General features: G+C 35.5%; 1 protein-coding gene across 2 annotated transcripts in view; it reads left to right on the plus strand.

Annotated features, from left to right (window-relative positions):
- PCCA (propionyl-CoA carboxylase subunit alpha) overlaps positions 1–23,429 on the plus strand; it is a 488,979-nt gene that overhangs the window by 64,741 nt on the left and 400,809 nt on the right. For both annotated transcript variants that reach the window (XM_028526281.1, XM_028526274.2), the window contains exons 5-6: positions 4,576–4,689; positions 6,515–6,568. Coding sequence is in view for 1 of the 2 variants with exons in the window: in XM_028526274.2 (XP_028382075.1) it covers positions 4,576–4,689; positions 6,515–6,568 (168 nt within the window). In the remaining variant the exon portion in view is untranslated. The remainder of the gene's footprint in view (positions 1–4,575; positions 4,690–6,514; positions 6,569–23,429) is intronic.

Raw genomic sequence — 23,429 nt, forward strand, 5'->3', positions numbered from 1 at the left:
CTATCCTTACCCCATTGCTACCTTTGTCAATTATTAATTGACCATAGAGGTATGGGTTTATTTCTAGACTCTCTATTCTGTTCCAGTGATTTATATGTCTGTTTTTATATCAATAATATGCTGGTTTGATTACTGTGGCCTTGTAGTATAGTTTGATATCAGGTAGTACAATTCCTCCAACTTTGTTCTTCTTTCTCAAGATCCCTGGGACTATTTAGAGTCTTTTTTGGTTCATGTAAATTTTTGAAATATTTGTTCTCATTCTGCAAAAAATGCCATTGGTATCTTGATAGGAATTGCATTGAATCTATAGATTGCTTTGGGTAGTATGGATGTTTTAATCATGTTAGTTCTTCCTATCCATGAACATGGTATATGCTTCCAGTTATTGCTATAAAACATCAATTTCTTTCTTCAGTGTCATAATTTTCCATGTATAGGAATATTTTACATCCTTGGTTAAATTTATTACAGGGTATTTTATTATTTTTGATGCAATTATAAATGGGATTGTTTTCTTAGTTTCTCTTTCTAATATTTATTATTGGTGTGTAGAAATGCAACTGATTTCTGAATATTTATTTTGTATCCTGTAACTTTACTGAATTAATTGATCAGTTCTAGTAGTTTTTGGGGGGATCTTTAGGGTCCTCTATATATGGTATCATGCTTTCTTTTTAAAAATGATTGTTTAATACTCAGTTTCTTTTTTATAGGAAAAACCCCAAAACCAGTTACAGCAACAAAATTGCTAATTAGTAATAGGATCTGAACTGCACACAGGGTAGTAGAGGAGTGGGTGTTGTGATCTGTGGGAAGGAGAACAATATGAAGTTGAGAATAAGCAAGGATAATCACAAGGAGAACCTTGCTTTGAATGTGGAAATATTTAGGATCCCTTTGTGAGCATGCTCCCTTTGTTTGAAGTGGATATTCTTAAAGAAATTGAAGAGTATATTCATTTGAATATTTTATATTAAAATATTGATCTGTAAATTCCTCAGATAGGGTTTCTTTAACATTTAATATATAACATAATGTTTTACTTAATTGGAAAATATATATTGAATTGATAAAGAGAAATCTGAACTTTCTAAAGACAACATTCTTGGTTTACTTTTTTTATAGATCTCTTTTAAAATAAAGTATATCTTTAAAAATTATTTCACAACTGAAGCAATACATGGAAGTATTTGCCACCTTAGACTTTTGGTGGGGGTTGTAGGGTGGGTTACAAATGTCCAGGTGTATGTATATATTCCTGTGTTTATATCTGCCTTGTGAAATAAATTGAAACTGATTGAGAGTTCCTTAAACTGGAAAATTATTAGGAAAAACCATTTCAAAACTATATTAATGGGGAGACTTCCAGCCAAGATGGAGGTATAAGTAGACACACTATGCTTCCTTGCACAACCAAGATAGGGACAACAACAATTTAGAAACAGAATAACAACCAGAACTGAAAAGAAATTGAACTGTATGGAAGTCAGACAACCAAGGAGTGAAAATAGGCGTGTTCATCCAGACTGGTAGGAGGGGTGAAGTCGGGCAGCTGGGCGGAGAGGGGTCCCGGAACAAAGAGCAGTGGGACTAGGTGTGTAAGGCATCCTGGGCATGCAAGACCACAGTGGGTCGACTCTGGGTGTGCAGGCAGTGGCTGGCAAACCCTGGGTGCGGGATGGCAATAGGCAGACCCAGCGAGGCAGTGATTGTGAAGCAAGGCACTGCGTGCAAGGCGGCTGGTGGACTGGGAAGTACCAGGGTCCCAGGACCAGGAAATAGAGCCTCTGGGAACTGATTGAAAATACCTGTGGGGGTTGAGGCACAGGGAGAGACTCTCAGCCTCACTGGAGAGTTCGTTAGAGACTCACAGGGTCCTAGAATGTACACAAGCCCACCCATATGGGAATTAGCACCAGAAAGGCCCAGTTTGCTTGGGGAAAGTGGTGAAAGGGACTGAAGTCTGATGGAGAGCAGAGCAAGTGCAATTGTTCCCTCTCGGACCCTGCCCCCATATACAAATCACAACCCAGCAACTGGGTTGCCCCACCCTTGTGAACACCTAAGGCCCTGGCCCTCACTACATAACAGGTGCGAAAAGACCAAAAAAAAATGGCCCAAATAGAAAAACAGGTCAAAGCCCCAGAACAAATACAACTAAGCAACCGAGAGATAGCCAACCTTTCAGATGTACAGTTCAAAGCACTAGTGATCAGGATGCTCACAGAATTGGTTGAATTTGGTTGCAAATTAGATGAAAAAAATGAAGGCTATGCTAAGTGAAATGAAGAAAAATGCACAGGGAACCAATAGTGGTGCAAAGGAAACTGGGACTCAAATCAATGGGGTGGACCAGAAGGAAGAAAAAAACATACAATCAGAAAAGAATGAAGAGACAATAATTCAAAAAAAATGAGGAGAGGCTTAGGAACCTCCAGGACATCTTTAAACATTCCAACATCCAAATTATAGGGGTACCAGAAGGAGAAGAGGAAGAGCAATATGAGGAAAAGTTATTTGAACAAATAATAAAGGAGAATTTCCCCATTCTGGCAAAGGAAGTAGACTTCCAGGAAGTCCAGGAAGTCCAGGAAGCTCAGAGAGTTCCAAAGAAGTTGGACCCAAGGAGGAACACACCAAGGCACATCATAATTACATTACCCAACATGAAAGATAAAGAGAGAATCTTTTTTTAAATTAATTAATTTATTTTTAGAGACAGAAGGGAGGGAGATAGAGAGAGAGAAACATCAATGTGCAGTTGCTGGGGGTCATGGCCTGCAACCCAGGCATGTACCCTGCCTGGGAATCGAACCTGCGACAATTTGGTTCGCAACCCACACTCAATCCACTGAGCTGCACCAGCCAGGGCTAAGAGAGAATCTTAAAAGCAGCAAGAGATAAGGAGATAGTAACCTACAAAGGAGTTCCCATCAGACTGTCAGCTGATTTCTCAAGAGAGACCTTGCAGGCAAGAAGGGGCTGGAAAAAAGTATTCCAAGTCATGAAAGACAAGGACCTACATCCAAGATTGCTCTATCCAGCAAAGCTCTCATTTGGAATGGAAGGGCAGATAAAGTGCTTCTCAGATAAGGTCAAGTTAAAGGAGTTCATCATCACCAAGTCCTTATTATATGAAATGTTAAAGGGATTTATCTAAGGAAAAGAAGATAAAATACATGTACAGTAAAATGACAGCAAACTCACACTTATTAACAACCACACAAAAAGAAAAACAAAAACAAACTAAGCAAACTACTAGAACAGGAACAGAACCATAGAAATGGTGATCACATGGAGGCTTAGCAGCAGGGTTGTGGGAGGAAGAGAGTGGGGGAAAAGGTACAGAGAATAAGTAGCATAGATGGTAGGTAGAAAACAGACAGGGGGAGGGCAAGAATAGTGTGGGAAATGTAGAAGCTAAAGAGCTTATGACACATGGACATGAACTAGAGTGGGGAATGTGGGTGGGAGAGGGTATGCAGAGTGGAGGGGAATAGGGGGGTGGGTAATGTGACAACTGTAATAGCATAATCAATAAAATATATTTTAAAAAACAAAAAACAGCCCTGGCTGGCGTAGCTCAGTGGATTGAGCGCGGGCTGGGAACCAAAGTGTCCCAGGTTCGATTCCCAGCCAGGGTACATGCCTGGGTTGCAGGCCAGAACCCCCAGCAACTGCACATTGAATCCCTCTCTCTCTCTCCCCTCCCTCCCTTCCCTCTCTAAAAATAAATAAAAATAAAATCTTTAAAAAAAAAACCAAAAAAACCCCCCAAAACAAAAGTATATGAATGGCTTCATATTTGTAAAAGAATAGATTTCTTTTAGGAGTAAACAGCTTACTCTTTTCGGTATTGAATGTGTGGCCTGTATTAAGCAAAAATAGAGTTAAACCATTGTAGAGTGAGTAGTATTGAAAAATGGAGCAAATATTCCTGAGGTTTTAGTAGATTTAGCACACTAATGCACATATCAGTTGTTTCAGGAATAAAGGTAAAAATGGATGAGGATTAAATGTGAGTATTTAAATGATTCCCAAGATTTTCTGATTCATGAGTGGTGATACTGAACTCTTTAATCCTGGGCTTTAATTGTGCCTGGTGCTGACCCAATGCTGTGCAGGGACACTCAGTTCTTCCCTTCATTCAGTACCTTTAATTATTCCTACTTCCTGGGGAGCTTGTTTAGAACTGGGCATGAGTACTTGTTTTTAAAATATTGAGCTACCCTACCTACATTAACAGGGTGGTTTTGATATAAGATATATATATATAATGGAACCAAATTAGAGGCCAAAGTTATTTGCTGTGATTTCACTTAATCAAATTGGTGAGGAATATTTTGGAAAACATTTGGTTATACAGTGGATCAGGCTTGTAATAATTGTAAGCATGGTTAAATATAGTTCCTGAACTTATTTGTTCCATTGTTACTTTTTAGTGCATATTCAAAAAGAGATCTGACTACATAAATGGTAGTGAAACAATCATTGCAATGTTGTGTATACTTGCAGATGATGTTAGTTTCTTTTGCTGGGAGCATCTGTTAATGCAGAGATGTGTCTTTTCAGGTTCATGTGAAAATGGCGGATGAGGCTGTCTGTGTTGGCCCAGCTCCCACCAGTAAGAGCTACCTCAACATGGATGCCATCATGGAAGCCATTAAGAAAACCAGGGCCCAAGCTGTGAGTCTGAATGAGTCTGTCTACTGCAGCTGTTTTGTATATAGTGAGCAGAAAGCTAGAATTTGTATCTTAAAAAAAATAAGAAAGAATGATTGAAAATGCTTTTGCAGTTAGTTCATGTCACATGAGTTAAATGTGACTGAATTTGCTACTGGAAATCAAAGGCTTTGTGGCATCTGGCAGTGTTGGTTGCTGATCCTGCAGGTGGCTGCTGGATTCAGCTTTCACACCAGGGAGCAGTTTCAGTTCATTTCCAAATTTGCTAGGGAAAAAAATCCCAATTAGTTTTGAGCATTAACCCTTTCATTATAGGAAGAGCATTAAACAACATTCTGTATTATAAACAGGATCCAAAAAGCCCATGTTTAAATTCTATTTTAATCATTTAAAAATTATGTGTACCTAGTATACTTCCAGAAATATCAACATTGTTATTCAAAATGACTTTAGTTTGATCATGTCAGTAGGATATATGTAACTTACATGGAGAAATCAGTAATTCTCCACACATCCCCAATTCTGTTTGAATGAAGTGGAATCCAAGGAAAAGACTGGTTGGTTTCTGACATCAGGAATAGTGTTTTGTTGTTGCTGTTGTGTGCGTGTGTGTTAATATCAGAGAACTGATTATATATAATCTTAAAACTGTGCAGAGTTATCTCTAAAATTGAATGGCAGCAGCCAACACCAGCAAGTAACCTGGAGTGCTTCAATTAGTGTTCACATTTCTTTGGAAAGAAATGGATGTATAAATAAGAAGCTGAATTCATGAACTCATATTATGGATGTTTACAGTTTATTAGCAGAGTTAATGAAGGTAAAACTCTTTTAACTATAGCTGGTCAGAATGCGATTTTGATGTTTAGTTGAATGTTTATATAAAATGAGATTGGTGGAGTAAAACTCTTATCCTGTGCTGCAGTAGTTTAGATTATTCTGTACCATTTTTATAAAGCTTGGTCCAGCACTTAAAAACCTTGGATGTATAATTACTTCTAGATTATGATACTAGCCTCTTCAGAAATTTGACTTTCCTCATACTAGAATTGCTTCACCAGAAATCTATTCAGTATTTATTTAATTCAGTAAATTTATGTTTGGCCCATGTGGTAGAAGCAAAAATCACTTAATTAGAACAGGATGATAGAGTTTAGAGTATAGCAGTGTGGCTTGCATAGATAGCATAGCATAAAGAGGTTATGAATGGAGAAATGGGGTGAGGAGGGAAAGAAAGTAGATATCAGAAGAAAAGAGCATTCAGAGTACAAAAAATAGTATAAGCTGAACTTTAATTTTAGTTAGATTTAACAGAAACTGCCCTGTGGATAATGGCTGAGTACATTACTGTCATCAGGAATAAAATATGTTAGTTGACTTGTAACTAGGGTTCTAGAAGTTAGCATTCCCTACTGTAAAGAAAAGGAATTAAACATTTAAAAAATCTATCTTGCAAAAGATTTCCTTTAACATAATTTTTTGATCCAACAGCTGTTAGAAAATTCTTTAAACTTGTCGCTAAAGTTAGCCTCAAAAAATAGGGAGACTGTGAGTTGTTTTGAATAGGTAGTCAAATGCAGGTGGACAGGAAGATACATAGATCTCTCTGATTATGGTTAAGACAAAGGTAGTGTGCCTAAAGTGATTATAACATAGGCATTATCTTGGAATTTGAGTCTACTCAGGAATGTGTGTTGGAGCTGATGACTATGTTAGAGAAGTAACCTTACTCAAGGGATCTTGGACAGTAAACACAACTACACTGTTTTGCTTTTATCAAGTTTTCACAACATGATAAAATTAAGTGCCTTTTGTTTTCATTTCTAAGGTACATCCAGGTTATGGATTCCTTTCAGAAAACAAAGAATTTGCCAAATATTTGGTAAGTTTGTAATGAACTAGAAGGTGTTAATTTATATTTTAGAAAGCAGTGTAATGGTGTTGCTTTTGTAAATATGGGCAGTAGTGAATTAGAGAATTTTAACTGACTCAGCAATTTGAAAATAGTTTGTGAAAAGTGAACAGTTTTTATTCTGTAATTCTTGATTTGAAGAATAAAAATGGAAAAGTTATTAAATTACCATTATACCTAGTTTATTATATATTGCATGGATTTTAACTTTTATATTTAAAAACTTCAGAATTTAAACTAAATATATCAAGGAGTTCAGTGATTTATTAATTATTATACCATGAGAATAGAATATGGAGCCAGAATAAGATTCTATTTTTCCCTTTTATTACATATTGTGACATTTAATATTATACCTTACTACCTTCTGTATTTTGGGAAAAGTTTTATTATGACCTGAGGATCTTCCTGATATGACCATCCTGGTAGGTGAATTAACCTATATTTACTATTAAACTGACTTTCCAGGTCTGTTTATAACTACACTCAAGATGGTCCTGAAGCCTTAGTGTTCAGAGACTAAAATATGATTATGAACAATATTTCAAAAAGCTTATTAGGTCAATTATTGTAGGTATTAAATTATCTTAGTTTATTATTCTGATATGTTATACTTTGGCTCTATGGTATACTTATATTTTGTCCTGCCATGGATGCAAACTTTTTATGATGAATGTGATCATCATTTTCCAGATAAAATTTTCATGTGAAATCTATAAATTTAATTTGGAGCAATTCTTAATATCATAGAGTTCTATCTTAGAATTATTTTGACCAATTTATTATTTAAAAATTAAGGCATGAAGAGCATATTCAATAATATTATAGTAACTATATGTAGTGCCAGGTGAGTACTGGAAATATTGGGAGAATATTTTGTAAGGTATATGATTGTCTATCCACTGTGCTGTACACCTGCAACTAATATAAAATAATACTGAATGTAGATTGTAATTTAAAAATAAAATTTTAAAAAATTAAATAGGAACCCTCCCTACTCAAAAAAAAATTAAGGGCCTAAAGAGGTTGTGACTGAAGGTCACCCAGATGGTTATGGCAGCAAGTGTCTGGAGAGTGCAGATTTGGTGGAGCTATTCAAAGGTCCAGATTCACCAGGTTTTGTGTAGTATGTTCACTTTTTCCTATTTATGTGCCACCTTTCTATTTTTTATCTTTTTGTTTGAAATTTTGTTTGAGGTTTCATCATTATGTAAGAAAATGATTTCTGTATACTACTTACATTTAAATATACTTGTAGAATACAAGTATAATGTGTTAAATTTAAGTTTGTGTAGGTGAGGTGTCTCTAAACTGTGGTTCATGGGCCAAATGGGGCCTGCTGCCTGTGTTTGTAAATTAAGTTTCATTGGCACACAGCCCTACTCATTCATTTATGTGTGGTCTGGGGCTGCTTTTGGTCTACAACAGCAGAGTTGCATAACTGCAACAGAAATGGAATAGTCCATGAAACTTGAAATACTTACTGTATGGCCCTTTATAGAAAAAGTTTGCAAACTCCTTGTAAAAAGCAATGAGTCCCACAGAAGTTAAATGACATGGCCAACAGATTCATGCATGCATTTATTTAGTCATTAAAAAAATATATACATTGTATTTATGTTCAAGGCATTTGAGAAGGACACAAAAATAAATCAGATATGGATCCTGCACATGAGGAGTTCATAGTCATCCTGTGGAAAATAAGACAGGTTATACAAATTACTCCAATTCAGAGAAGAAAATATTATGAAGGAGTTCAAATTCTCTGTAAATAAAGATAAAAAAGATTCTTTCCATCAGGAGCATCACATTAGAGAAAATAGTGTAGAACATTTGACTACCTTCCTTTTTCACTAATTTTCTTTCTAATCGTATCTCCTCCATTTTCCTTTGTCAGTGTGTGTCTCAGACATGCCAGACTATGTACTATTCCCAAACATGGCTGACTCTTTCCTGTTCCATGCATTTCATTACACTTTCCCCCCTAGTGGGCACACCTTTTTTTTCTTCCCACATTTCCAACTACTGTCTATTTTTAAAGGCACAATTTACATGTTACTTCTACCAAGACAGTTTTCCATATCCTTCTGGTGAGAAGTAATCTCTTTCCTCTGTCTTCTGGAGCATTTAATGTTTTTCAAATTCCTATTTGGTCTACTGCTTTCCACATTATGTTACTTTTTTTTTTTGTTTTTGTATTTTAATCTCCTCGAGGTAAGAGACTTGGTCTTATCAGTCTTTGTTTAACTTTTGTTATTTGACCTAATGATTTACACTTATGTTCAGTGAAGGTTTTTCAAGGATTAAATAATTATTATTACATTAAAAATTATAAAACAGTAATCTTCAAGAAAATTTTCTCTTACCATAAAAAGGACTGTTTTGTAACTAGAAGGCAGTATTACTGTATATTTTTGTTCACTATGAAAGTATGCACCCACTGATAAGTAACCCTTTTTTTGTGTGTGTACATCATGACAAGGTTCTTATGTGGGATGTTATTTTTCTACCATTAAAATCTTTTCCCATTGGAGTATGCCATTTTAAAGTGCTCCTTTTGGAATATCTGCTTATAGTTGGTAAATTCTGTAAAAATAAAATAGAAATAAAATTGCTTACCGATTTTGTTATGCCATATAAACATTTTTTGTGTGTTGGTTGACTAACTATTGAAATTTGATAGTTATTATTCCAAACTGGGTATATTCTTAGAAATGTGATTTCCAACATAGTGGTGATAGATTACCATGTTAGTGGAAAGTTTTGTCTAGAAAGACTGGTAGAAGTTGGAACATTTTTTAAGTTTAATACTATGGAGTTCTCTTTATTGTCATACTATATCTTGAGTTTGAAATTTATTAAAATATGGAGGTTTAGTTCCCATTTATGTCTGGTTGTATTGTTTTTATTACTGACAAAAGGACCTTATTCACTGCTGATGGGAATGTAAACTGGTATAACCTCTATGGAAAACAATATGCCTGTTCCTCAAAAAACTGAAAATAGAAATAGAGTTAACCTATGATCCAGCAACCCCTCTTTTGGGTATCTACCAAAAAAAAATAAAAAACATTTATTTGCCAAGACATATGTATCCCTATGTTCACTGCAGCATTATTCATGGTGGCTGAGATGTGGAGACAACCAAGGTTTCCTGTGATAGAGGACTGGATAAAGAAGATATGGTACATATATACTAAGGAATACTTCAGCCATGAGAAACGATAAAATACTGCCATTTGTGACAACATGGATGGACCTTGAGAATACTATGCTAAGTGAAATAAGTCAGTCATAAAAAGCTGAGAACCATATGATTTCACTCATATGTGGGATATAGAACTGAAACTCAGAGATACAGACAACAGTATGGTGGTTACCAAAGGGAAGGGGGTGAAGGGTAGTAGAGGGTCAAAGGGGCCAAATACACAGTGATGGAAAGTGATTTGACTTTGGGTGATCGGTACACAATGCAATGTATGGATCATGTATCACAGTAATGTACACTTGAAGCCTATATGACTTTATATTAACCAATGTCACCACAATAAATTTAATACAAGTATAAATAAAAGAAAAAAACAAAGATCAGCATAATATTTTTTATAGAAAAACTATTTGTGCTTTATCTGATATATTGTTTTTAGTTATTAGCTGTGAATAAAAATGATTTGTTGAATTTTTTCGTGGATTTATTCATTATGCTTTAGAAAGTATAGTTAGCCAAATGTAAAAGCATATTAAATTTTATAAATTTCCTTTATAGGACATTATTACTTAGGCTTAATTTACATGAAGTGGGATCAGATTACATACAATTCTTACTGTATAGGATTTAAATAAAACCATGTCTTGTTTGTTTTTGTCGAAATCATGGGAAAACTGAAGCTACAAATTACCCTCATAAATAGCAACTTTCAGTAATTTTACTGTGCTGAGCAGATTTTATTTCCGAATTGTTTTCATTCTGTATTTTTCTTCTGGGCTCCTGGTATTCTTAGCCAAAAAAGAACAATGATGAGAGGCTGTGAGGACTGTTGGGATTAAGAAAAGAAATTCTTAGGATTTATGAGAGAGCTTTGAAAAGTAAAACTACTGCTCCTGGAAAAGGGTGAAACTGGTATAAAGGGAACTGAAGATTTTTAAGGAGAATGAGATAGTTAAAATTAGTGTTTTGGGGAAATAAATCTGATAATTTTTATGTGTATTTTGGGGGTTTAGATTTTTTCCTTGTTAAGGAAATTAATAATTTGATATAATTAAACTTCTATACACATATGCATGATACAGTAGTTTTACAAGTCCTTTGACAAATGTGATTTCAATTAATTTATGCAACCATTGAAATTGGATATTAATTCTATTTAACAAAAAGAAAACTTAGACTCAGGTGCAGTGACTTGCCAACAGTTATGCTGCTAATAAGTAACAGAATCAGGACTGTATCTAAACTGGCTAACCATAAGCACAGAGGACTTTTAAAAAATACTATACCCTAGTTGACTCACTTGGAAAGAGTGAGAGCATTCAAATAGTAGCTGAATAGTGAAGACAGATAACTGAAGGGAACTTAGCCAAAGTCCATAGAAACCCATCTCCCCACTTTAATAGTAATATAGGCAACACATGATCAGGTTGTAGGAAAATGACTGTTGTGTGGATAGAAACTTGAAGAGAGAATTTCGCTAGGTCATTGGTCTTCAGATATGAGGTTGTATGTAATCCATGGTGTGTCATTATAGCTGTGAAGTGTGTGTTATAAGTACTTGGTAACTAATACTAAAATTCTGAAGTTAGGAAGTTTGCTAGTGATTTTACTTAACTATATATATAAATAAATATATATATATTTAAAAATAGTTTAGGGAGAATTTAAAATGATTCAGGTGATACTCTGTTTACTCATATTCGAAGAAACATTTTCTTTTGTGCAGGAAAAAAGAAGGAGAGGCTTAGACCTTGCAATCCCAGAGTTGTCTTAAAATAACTCTTATTTTATCTATACAATCTGGGTAGCTCATGGAAATGTTTTGTCCATGACTTTTATTTATTTTTGTCATGGTTTAATAAAGGTTGAGAACTGTTACTATAGTGTATTTTGTAGATATCTCGTTTTAAGTACATGAATTTTCATGATCATGGTATCCCCCCTTCCAGATAAGAATAAGTACATACATTTTCTTATCATTAACATTATTAGAACTTTTTAATCCTCCCATCCCTTCTTTCCATCTCCCCTCCCTCCTTTCCTTCTCCTGTTACCAATTCCTGTGATATTTCCATGTCAAATAATTTGCAGATACACAAGAATATAATGGAGAATATTGACATAAAGTTCTTTGAGTACTAGTCAAATTAAGATTGATGGTTGAATTGTATGATAGTCACATAAACTGCACAAATTTTCACCTTAGAAACTTTAAATGTGTATTTTTTAAGACTTTATTTATTCACTTTTAGAGAGAGGAAGGGAAAGAGAAAGAGAGGGTGAGAAACATCAGTGTGTGGTTGCCTTTCACATGCCCCCAGCTGGGTTCCTGGCCCACAACCGAGGTATGGACCCTGACTGGGAATGGAACCAGTGACCCTTTGGTTCTCAGGCCGGTGCTTAATCCACTGCACCACACCAGCCAGGGCTAAACGTGTATTTTTTAAAGGATGTGGGATATACTACTATTGTGCTGAGGTAATTAAATAGTATTTCAATATTTTCTGCCCAGTAAATTTTCTATATGGGGAAAATGATTGTGCTGTCTCCAGGATACATTGTTAAATTTAAGGCTCGCCAGCTAAAAGATGGAAGGGATGGAAAGATTTCAGTTGCTAAATGATGTATAATACTAAGAAGATTTTCTATAGATGAGTATTTATTCTCCCTAATTTTAAAACTACTTTTTTTATTACTACTGAGTTTTGAGTGTGGAAGTTGGCTATTACCTTTTTATTTCCCAGATAACTTACAGGTGGGAAATTTAAGCAGTATTATCCGTAAGCCATTTACAGTCTATATTCTTTGGGAGAAATAAAGTTCTGCTAGTAAAAAAGCAAAAACAAAAACAAACAAACAAACAGCATTATTAAATTTCCATTATGGACATAGATCTTTGATTTTATTATACTAAAATTGTTAAGTTTTGAGAATCTAAAATTTTATAAATTGAAGTCTCATGTATACATTGAAAAATAGGTTTCTTCCATCTGTGAATCTCCTATCCCAACCTCCAGTTTAAATCCTAGAAGCTACTACTGCTATTATTTTTCTGGAGCCCACATGCCAATATTTAAAATTTGGCTATCAATTTGTTATATAGCGTACTCTTATTTTCCAATCTTAGGTTTTATTTATTTATAAGAAAAAACTTTTCTTCCCTTCCCCAAGCTCTTAAAAAATTAGATATGAAATATCTACCTACAGATGTACTTGCACCATTCTCATTTAATCTTCATGGCAATCTCTGATATATTATTTTTATTCTTAGATTTATAGAACAGAGAACAATCTCAGAAATAAACGCCTTGCCCAGTGTCACATAGGCAGTAAATGATAGTATACATTCCAACAGATGACTATATGATTATAAATCCCATGCTCAATAAATGTTCCAAACTGTTGCTAAGATGAATTGGAACTAGACTGGGTTGTTACTGGTTTCTTAAAAAAAAAGTTACCTTTGCCTGCTGCCTGTTTTTGCTATTGATGGAGACTTTTCTCTTTCTGCTTAAAAAAACAAATCCCCTAATGCTGTACCATTGTTAAACTCTAAAAATGGAATTATTTCTTTTGTGTGTGTGTGGTTTTTTTTTTTTTGATCTCCTGATCTTGGATGCTAGTGAAAGTGGCTATCTTCACTTGGATTTGCTGACTTTATTTCTTTAAAATATACTTGATTAATTATGCTATTACAGTGGTCCCAATTTTTCCCCCTTTGCCCCTCTCCGTAAAGTACCCCCCATTCCCTCTGGCAGTACTCTTTCCCCTGCCCCCCAGTTTATGTCCATGGGTCATGCATATAAGTTCTCTGGCTACTCCATTTCCTATACTATTCTTAACATCCTCCTGTCTATTGTCTGCCTACCAATTGTAGTTCTTAATCCCTTCATTTTTTTCCCTCATTTTTGCCTTTTCCCCTCCCAACTGTTAACTATCCAAGTGATCTCCATATTTAAAACTCTGTTTCTGTTCTGCTTGTTTGCTTAGCTTGTTATTTAGATTCAATTGTTGACTGTTGGGAATTTATTGCCATTTTAATATTCATAGTTTTGATCTTCTTTTTCTTAAATAAGTCCCTTTAACATTTTATATAATACTGGTGATGAGGACCTCCTTTAACTTTTCTTTGTCTGGTATATACTTTATTTGCCCTTTAATTTTAAATGATAGGTTTGCTGGATAGAGTAATCTAAGTTGTAGGTCCTTGCTTTTCATCACTTTGAATACTTCTTGCCAGTTCCTTTTAGCCTACAAAGTTTCTTTTGAGAAATCAGCTAATAGTCTTATGGGAACTCCTTTGTAGGTAACTATCTGCTTTTCTCTTGCTGTTTTTAACATTCTCTCTTTATCTTTTAGCTTTGACATTTTAATTATGATGTGTCTTGGAGCAGGCCTCTTTGGGTCCATCTTGCTTGGGACTCTCTGTGCTTCCTGGACTTGTATGTCTATTTCCTTCATCAAATTAGGGAAGTTTTCTCATTTTTTTCCAAAAAGTTTTCAATTTCTTCCTCTTTCTCTTCTTCTTCTGGCACCCCTGTGATTCAAATGTTGATATATGTTATGTTGTCCCAGAGGCTCCTTAGCCTATCCTCATTTTGGGGGGTTCTTTTTTCTTCTTGTTGTTCTAATTTGTGGCAGAGCTCCCCTGGGCCACCGTGGATGAGAATAATTCTACCAAGATATGATCTGCTTGGGGAGCAAGGCTGACCAGTCTCTGAGAGGAGAAAGGTGTTTAGCCTCTCTCTCAATGGGCTTTTATTGAGTTTAATTTGCATAGGGATGCATATGAACAAAAGGAGGTATGGTTTATAGATAACATTTCTGAGGTCATGGGGGTCCTTTTGAGCCAGGGTCTGGTAGACAGGGTGACACCAATTGGCTGTAAAACCTTGGGAAACAAACTTATTATGTGCTTGGACCCTTAATATTTAAACTGAGGACATTCTTAGCAAAGCAGGTTTCATAGGACTTTATGCATTCTCTCTTAGACCTGAACGCCTCCCACTGGGAACTGCCAGTTCCAGCACAGGGCTGCACCCTCTTCAGCATTGTTTCATGTGTGAATCAGGTGGAGGAAGCAAGGCAGCCAGGAGATTAGGAGACTTTTTACAGCTGGAATGAGGATGCAGGCTATGATAAAGCTGAGGCATGAGGGTTTTTTGTCCCTTCTCCACAATCCCCTAAGTCCTTCCCTGACTGTCCTTTTGTCACCATGCCTGTCTTAGGTTGTCTTTCCCTTGAAGAATCTTACCCATCATTGGCTAATCAGTCACTTGCCCTGGGGCTAAGCAGAGTGAAGTAAAGGGGCGCAGCCTCTGCTAGGAGGATAAGTTTTGTCTCCTTAGTGGCTTATGGTCCCAAGGTCCCCTAGCTATGGGGCCTTTTTGCCTGTTGGCAGGGTTGCAGCTCCTGAAACCAGGCAGGATGGCTTCCAACATTGATGGAATGATTTTCCTCCTTATGTTTCAAATCTTGCCTTCATGTACTCCACTGTTGATTCCCTGTAAATTTTTCTTTATTTCACTTAGCATAACCTTCATTTCTGCATTTTTTTAAAACAGAGGGCCTTTTCTTTTTTTTTTCCTTTTTATTTATTTTTAGAGAAGGGAAGGGAGAGAGAGATGGAGAGAAACATCAATGTGTGGTTGCCTCTTGAGTGCCCCCTACTGGGGACCTGGCCTGCAACCCAGGCATGTGTCCTGACTGGGAATTGAACCAGCAACCCTTTGGTTCACAGTCTGGCACTCAATCCACTGAGCCTCACTAGCCAGGGTGTATGGGTTTTTTAGTGCTTTTGAAGTACCCAATGAGTTCATTGAGCATCCTAATAACCAGGCTTCCATACAGTTCGATTTTCTGATGATTCTGAACAATAGTTTTTTTTTAATTTAGTTTGAATTTTTGCTGTGGTTGCGCAAGGAGGCAAGGATGTTTATCTACAACTCCACCTTGACTGGAAGTCCTAGAGTCCAGATTTGTTGATTTTATAAGTAAAATACTTTGGTGAGCTGGTAGAGCTATAAAATGTAGTCACTGATGCCTTTTACCACTTGTAAATATTTTTATGTTGAACTGATCAAGTTTACCTTATTTTAAAGAAGAAAGTTTGATGACTCCTTTCCTTTTGAAAATAATTTTGTAATATATTTTTAATTGTGAGTCTTAAAGATGTCATGTTGAAAAGAAATTATGAAAACCTATAAAAAAAGAATTCATGAAACTCATATAACAGAGTATCTTAAAATGTTTGAGGATATTTGCTTTTTCTTTCTGAATTTTGGATTAAAGTTCGGCTTCTGGAGTATTCATTGAAGAATTTGAAGATGAAGTTGAGTAGAGATACTCTAAAGTGGATACCTGAAAAGGAAAAAAAAATATTTTGGGGAGTCTTTTAAGGATTTAGATAAGGCAAAAAATACATTTAGGGTTGTGGGATTTTGGATTGATTTCAATAAGAAGGTTAAGAATCAAGAAGGGATTTGATGAAGTTGGGATTTTCTTTCCTTTGCTTGAGGTTAATAGAGTTTGAATTTTTTTTAAACAAAGGCAAATTTATTGAGGCTCTGCAGTGAGCAAGAACACTGGGATAGGATCTTAGGTTCTGTGCCCTGAATGTGGAGCTTAGGGGCTTTTATTTCTTGGGAACACAAAAGTTGCTGGGGTTAACCAATGAAAGTGTAGGTTGGCTGGCTTTTTACTTTTTTTTAGGAATGTTTAGTTCCCACTGAAGTCCAGGTATGTGTCAATAAAATATTCTGGGATTATGCAAGATTTATTATGGGATTCAGGAGGAAACTTTCTGAACCAAGTGTCACTGGAGTCTGAGGCTTGACTTTAGATCTGAAAAACAAACTTTAAAGAAGTTAGAGTAGTTCCTGGACCATTGTTTTTTAGCTGCCTATTGATACTGCTGTAATTCTGCAGGGCTTAACTCAGTAGAGCACTCTTTGAGAACATTTTCTTCTACCTGTTTCAAATGGATTGGCCACATTTCAGTAAAACCTTGTTTATGTGCTGATATTTTAATTTCATATGGTTTCGACATGTCACAGAATAGTTCTTATATTCCCTGTGTTTCTAGTATAGAACAACAAACAAACAAAATCCAGAAGGAGGGCCATGCAGTACTGCCTCATTAGTACTAACTACAGGCCTTCTTAAAATTTTTACTTTAATTATATATTTTTTATGCTTTTACAGTTATCCCAAATTTTCTGCCTTTGTCCCTTTCTACCCAGCAGGCAATCCCCACACCATTGTGTCTGTCCATGGGTCATGCATATGTGTCCTTAGGCTACTCTGTTCCCTATGCTGTACTTTACATCCCCATGACTATTCTGTAAATACGAATTTGTACTTCTTAATCCCTTCACCTTTTTTACTCATTCCCCCAACCTCCCTCCATCTGGCAACCATCAAAACATCCTCTGTATCTATGATTCTGTTTCTCTTTTTCCCCACTGCTATTCCTCCTCTCCTTCTTCTCCTCCTCCTTCTTTCTTCTCTCTTCTTTCTTCTTCTACCCTTTAACATTTCACATAATACTGGTCTGGTGGTGATTAACCCTTTTAGTTTTTTTCTTGTTTGGGAAGCTTTTAACCAACCTTCAATTCTACATGATAGCTGGGCTGGGTAGAATAATCTTGGTTGTAGATCCTCACTTTTCATACTATGAGTATTTATTTTATTATTTGTTTTTTGCCAATCCCTTCTAGCCTGAAAAGTTTCTTTTGAGAAATCAGTTGTCAGTCTTATGGTAACTCCCTTGTAGGTAACTAATTGCTTTTTTCTTGCTGCTTTTAAGATTCTCTCCTTATCTTTAATTTTGGGTAACTGAATGATGATGTGCCTTGGTGTGTTCCTCTTTGGGTCCAACTTCTTTGGGACTCTGTGGGCTTCCTGGACTTCCTGGAAGTCTATTGCTTTTGCCAGTTTGGGGATATTTTCCTTCATTATTTGTTGAAATAAGTTTTCAACTTCTTGCTCTTGTTCTTCTCCTTCTGGCATCCCTGTAATTCTGATGCTAGAGCTTTTAAAGGTGTTTCAGAATTTTCTAAGCCTTTCCTCATTTTTTTGAATTCTTGTTTCTTCATTCCGTGTCAGTTGGAAGTTTATTTCTTCCGTTTGTTCCAAATCATTGATTTTAGTCTGTTTCATTCCCTTCACTGTTGGTTCCCTGAATATTTTGCTTTATTTCACTTTGGGTAGCCTTCAGTTGTCCCTTCATTTTCCGACCAAGCTCAATCAGTTCTGTGAGTATTTTGATTACCAGTGTTTTGAATTCCACATCAGATAGGTTTGCTATCTCCTCGTTGCTTAGCTCTTTCTCTGGAATTTTGCTCATTTCTTTCATTTGGGCCATATTTCTTTGTCTCAGTGCACCTGTTAAGTTGTAAGGGGACAGGGTCTTAGGTATTTACCAGGGCAGGGCAACCCTATTTGCTGAGTTGTGGCATTCTCAGTGGGGGAAGATTCAGAGAGGAAACAATGCAGCTTGCTTGCTGGGCTCTAGCCCCACTTTCCAGTGAACTCTTGTGTGAGACTGGGAGTTGATCCCACAGCAGCAACCCCTGCCATAGTCCACAGTCAGCTCTGAGTCTCAGTTTCCTGTTCAGCTAGCCCTGCCTGCATGATCTGCCACCTTGCCCAGGGTTCCCTCAGCTGGACCCCGCCTAGCTGCGAGATCTGGTCTACTGCTTCACTGGGGTCTTTTTAGCCAGCCCTACCCTCATGGACCACTGCCTTGCCTCGGTTCTCTCCATCTGCCAGTCTGCCCATCTCCCTCCTACTGGTCTGGTTGTTCTGGTTTACTGTTTCTTTAATTCCTTGCTTGTTGGAGTTCCATGCAGTTTGATTTTCTGTCACTTGTGGTTGATTATTGTTTTTAGATTGATTGTCATCCTCCTTTTGGTTGTGCAAGGAGGTGAAGCGTTTCTACCTGCCTCCATCTTGATCAGAACTCCCCTTATTTTTATTATATTTTTATAGTGGTAAATTGTATATAACATCATTTTTAAGTGTGCAGTTTAGTGGCATTAAGTACATTTAGATTGTGCAACAACCATATTATTCACCTCCATAACTTTTCATCATCCAAAACCAAAATTGTGTACTCACTAAACAGTAACTCTCTAGTTCCTTCACTCTTACCCCTGGTGATCTTTGTTCTGCCTTCTGTCTCTATGAATTACATATTCTAGGGAACTCATGTAATTGGAATCATGTGATATCTGTTCTTTGGTGACTGGCTTATTTTAGTTTGCATAATGTCCTCAAGGTTCATCTATATTACAGCATGTGTTAGAATTTCAGAATTTCATTGCTGTTTAAGTCTGAATAACAGTACATTGTATGGATGTACCATATTTTGTTTAGCCATCATATGTTGGTTGTCATGCAATTTGTACACAAGTAAATGGTTGAAATCATGCATTTTAATTCTTTTGCATCACTCATGATTTCAGTATTCACTTTTTAACTATTTGTTAGATGAGAAAAGTTGTCAAGTTAAAGTTTGGAATTCTGAAAGTAATATAAATGTAGAAAGGGCACTTTGAAAGGCACCCTGTATTTTTATGTGTTTTAAAGCTATTTTTAATTTATAGTTACATTTTGATCTCTTAAAATTGATTTTCATCCATTTATTTTTATGTAACCCCTAAAGTAAGAATAAAGTAGGAAAGATTTTTTTTTGTTTTAGTGCAGGTAAATGATAGATACAGTGCAGGTGCAGACAGATGATTTTGTTGGATTAAATGAAGTAACATTAATTATTACTGTTACATATGGTTAATGACTCTTATTGTCCCAAACAAGTTCTAAAATTAAACTTTTAAATACATGCTTTCTTAAGTGGGCAAAGAGGCAGAAATAATGAGATGATTGCTGGGGCTTTGTTTTTAGACTGGACCTTACCTTATCTAAATATATTGTTACAAGGTTTCTAGGACACCATATTGAAGCACAGTGTGTGATATGCTAATTTGCTAAGCAAAGAGTATTCTTTTCTTGTGTGTGCTCAGTTGCTTACATACTTAATGGCATATTTGTGTGCACCCCTGCATGTGTGTAATATATGTATTTTCTTAGCTTTTTATTCAGTCTTTTACATGCTAGTTGGTTGTTGGATATAGGTGTTAAGTGAAATAAGAATGTATCTTGATAAAAATTGTATGTTGCATTTCTGAACCATTATATTTTATTTATAAGGAAATGTTTTGATTAATAGTCACAGATTTAGAAATGCTGTTGCTTATTAGAATGCCATAATTTATGTAAAATATATTGGATGTATAGGTAGAATTTGGTTATATACAAGGTGGGGAAAAGTTATAGTTGTGAGTATGCAAAACACAGAGGGTTTTTTCTATTATTATTTAGTAATTATTGTATTATTTTTGCATATGAACAACTGGAAACCCACTTTTGCCACACCCTGTATTTATATATTAGACATAAAATGTCAGTATATTTTGCTAGGGTAGCACACATTAACTCAGTGCTTACTATTATTGTGCAATGGTATAATATTTAGGAGGCTAACTTGGTTATACTGCTGCAGAAAACACAAATTAAAATCAGTTGAAAAGTAATTGTTGAATCTGAGTGGTGAATAATTGGGGATTTATTATACCATTGTCTAGTTTTGCTTATGTTTGAAACTTTTCATTAAAAAATAAAAAGGAAATACATTAAGCCCAGAAGAATTTTTTTTTTAAATCCAATATTGTTCTGGGAGGCCATATTATTATAGAGTATATAATGAATTCAGGGTTAATTTGGTTGTCTTGGGGAATACATATATTAAACCTGGGAGATTTTAAAGCTCTCTTTCACACCCAGTATAAGGGGATTTTAACCACAGTCTTTGAAATATTTCCCTGTTATCAAAATGTCTAGTTTTATTCTTCTTCACCACTTATACTTGATAGATTCATGACAAAGAGAAAGAAAACAATGTTTTGTCTTTATCCTTTACTATTAGTAGAACAGGCACCTAATTCAAAGCATACTATCTAAAAATATTACCTTTTCCCAGGTCATCTTAGTTTTTCACATCTTGACTCAAGCATGTCCACTGTAAAGAGTTAGTCAATAAGCATCCTTCTCATGTACATAAACTTAGTTTAGAGGTAAGATATAAAAGTAATCTCCCTCCTGAGTGATGTCATTTATAAAAAAATGTCTACTTGTTAAAAGAGTTTAATCAAGAGCAGTAAGGATTAGTTTTCATTACCCCAGGGATCACATCAAAATTGTTATGCTTTATGTCCCATGATGGTAAGCTCTTTCTGCTAGGTCTTTTACGTAGATTGCATTTCTCAAAGAACTTCTACAATGCTATGCTTTTATGGTGTGTATTTGCATTAGAGTAGACAGAATTATCTCCAAGACACATTAATTGCCACAAGAAATAATCATGTTATAATAAAGTTATAATTTGAGAAATTAAGTCCATCCTTTTTCACATTACTGTATTAGACCATTAATTCCCTGCCCTCACAGAATATACATTAACATGTGGCAGAGTTTGGAAAAATCATGTAGTACCGTAGGAAGAGCAGTTACCATTGCTGGTATATATATATTTTTTTTTAATTTCAAGGAGCTAAACCTAGCGAAGGGTAAAAATCTATGTGGTTTAATTTTGAATGGATTACAAAAAAGGCAGACCATTATTTCATTTATATGAGAGGTGTACCTTCTGGCAAGAGTGGGAAGTTGCCAGACACTGTTCTAAATACTATATATATTCAGTTGTGAGCAAGACAAAAACCTGACTTTTCATGCAGTTATTTGCTAGTACAGGGAGGAAGATAACAAATGAATTAACAAAGTCAGGTCATGATGAGTGCTGTAAAGAAAATATTGAATACAAAGTGGATGATATGGGAGAGTGTTGGTTTCCGTTGTGTTTAGGGGCACCTGGGTGGGTATCTTTGAGACCTTTTCAGAGACTCTGCCAAGTAAATACTGTTTTCATAATAGTTTTTCTCCCTCTTATTCTCATGTGATTGTGCAGTAGAATGTTCCAGTGGCTACATGGTGTATGTTATCATAATAGATTGAATGCAGACCAGATATGAAAATCCAGCTGTCTTCTATTAAGCTGGATGTTAGAGATTTGCAAATATGTGAAATATTTCCACTCTTACTGATTTATTTTTGTCATAAAAGTGTTAATTCTAGTTGTTACCTTTAAATGGGTTCTTTTATAATTAAATACATATTTTTAAAAGCCTTTAATTTAATCCCATAAATATTGGTAGATAGAACACACATAAGTAAAAGCTCTTTGAGATGATCAATTTTTAAAATGCTAAGGAAATTGTGAGCCCCAAAAGTCTGAGAATGACTGCCAGAAGGCAATGAGTTGCCTCTTTAAATAAGATAGTATCAAAAAACCTCTTTGAGAGGGTGACCTAAAGCTGAGACCTCATAGGAGAAGAGCATTTTAGGTAGAAAAAGCAAGATTTCTCTGACTACTCTTTCCCAACTCACTTACACACTGTTTTCTGGCCTTATTATAATTCCTTTCATACCAAGCAAAGGACTGCTACTTATTCATCTCTGAATTCCTATTGTTTACCATCTTACTAGTCATTAATAATAATTCTTTTTTTTTAAGATTTTATTTATTTATTTTTGGAGAGGGAAGGGAGGGAAATAGAGAGAGAGAGAGAGAGAGAGGGAGAGAGAGAGAGAGAGAGAGAAACATCAATGTGCGGTTGCTGGGGGTTCTGGCCTGCAACCCAGGAATGTACCCTGGCTGGGAATCGAACCGGGGACACTTTGGTTCCCAGCCCGCGCTCAATCCACTGAGCTATACCAGCCAGGGCTAATAATAATTCTTTGTTAATTTTAAAGGAGTTGCTTGTGAATATTTACAAACATGAGACAGACTTTTGGATGGAGGCTTCATCTCTTTGATATTCATATCAACCTAATTTGAAATATATTTTTATTTCTTAAAAATAAATATTTGTTAGGATCTATTATTTCCCATTAATTCTTTTTACATAAAATTATATATCATATTTCTGTATGTGACTTTTAGTATAATATGACTTTGCCTTCCATACTTATTTTTTTTAAAGATTTTATTTATTTATTTTTAGAGAGGGAAGGGAGGGAGAAAAAGAGAGAGAGAGAAACATCAATGTGTGGTTGCTGGGGACTGTGGCCTGCAACCCAGGCATGTGCCTTGACTGGGAACCGAACCTGCAATGCTTTGGATCACAGCCTGCGCTCAATCCACTGAGCTACGCCAGCTAGGGGTCCATACCTATTTGTTAATGGTAAGGTTTTTTTTTGCAATTTTTATGGTTTGGAGTTTTAATTTAAGACTATTTTTATTAGCGTGGTATATAAAGAGTCTCTGGTTTTTATTATCATTCCTGCTATTATGACCTTCCTTTATCATACTGTTTAAGAGCAAAAACATTAAAAAAAATGAACAGTAGAGAAAGATAAAATGAAAATAATGTTTTTAGATAAAATAGGAGTACAGCACCAAGTTTGATTGTGACCATGATATGAATGGATGAAATTTCTACCCTTAGCAAATCGTTAACATTTTTGGGTACTTACTGTGTGCTAGACACTATTCCAGGCACTCTA

The sequence above is a fragment of the Phyllostomus discolor genome, chromosome 11 (assembly GCF_004126475.2).
Source record: "Phyllostomus discolor isolate MPI-MPIP mPhyDis1 chromosome 11, mPhyDis1.pri.v3, whole genome shotgun sequence".
Taxonomy (NCBI): domain Eukaryota; kingdom Metazoa; phylum Chordata; class Mammalia; order Chiroptera; family Phyllostomidae; genus Phyllostomus; species Phyllostomus discolor.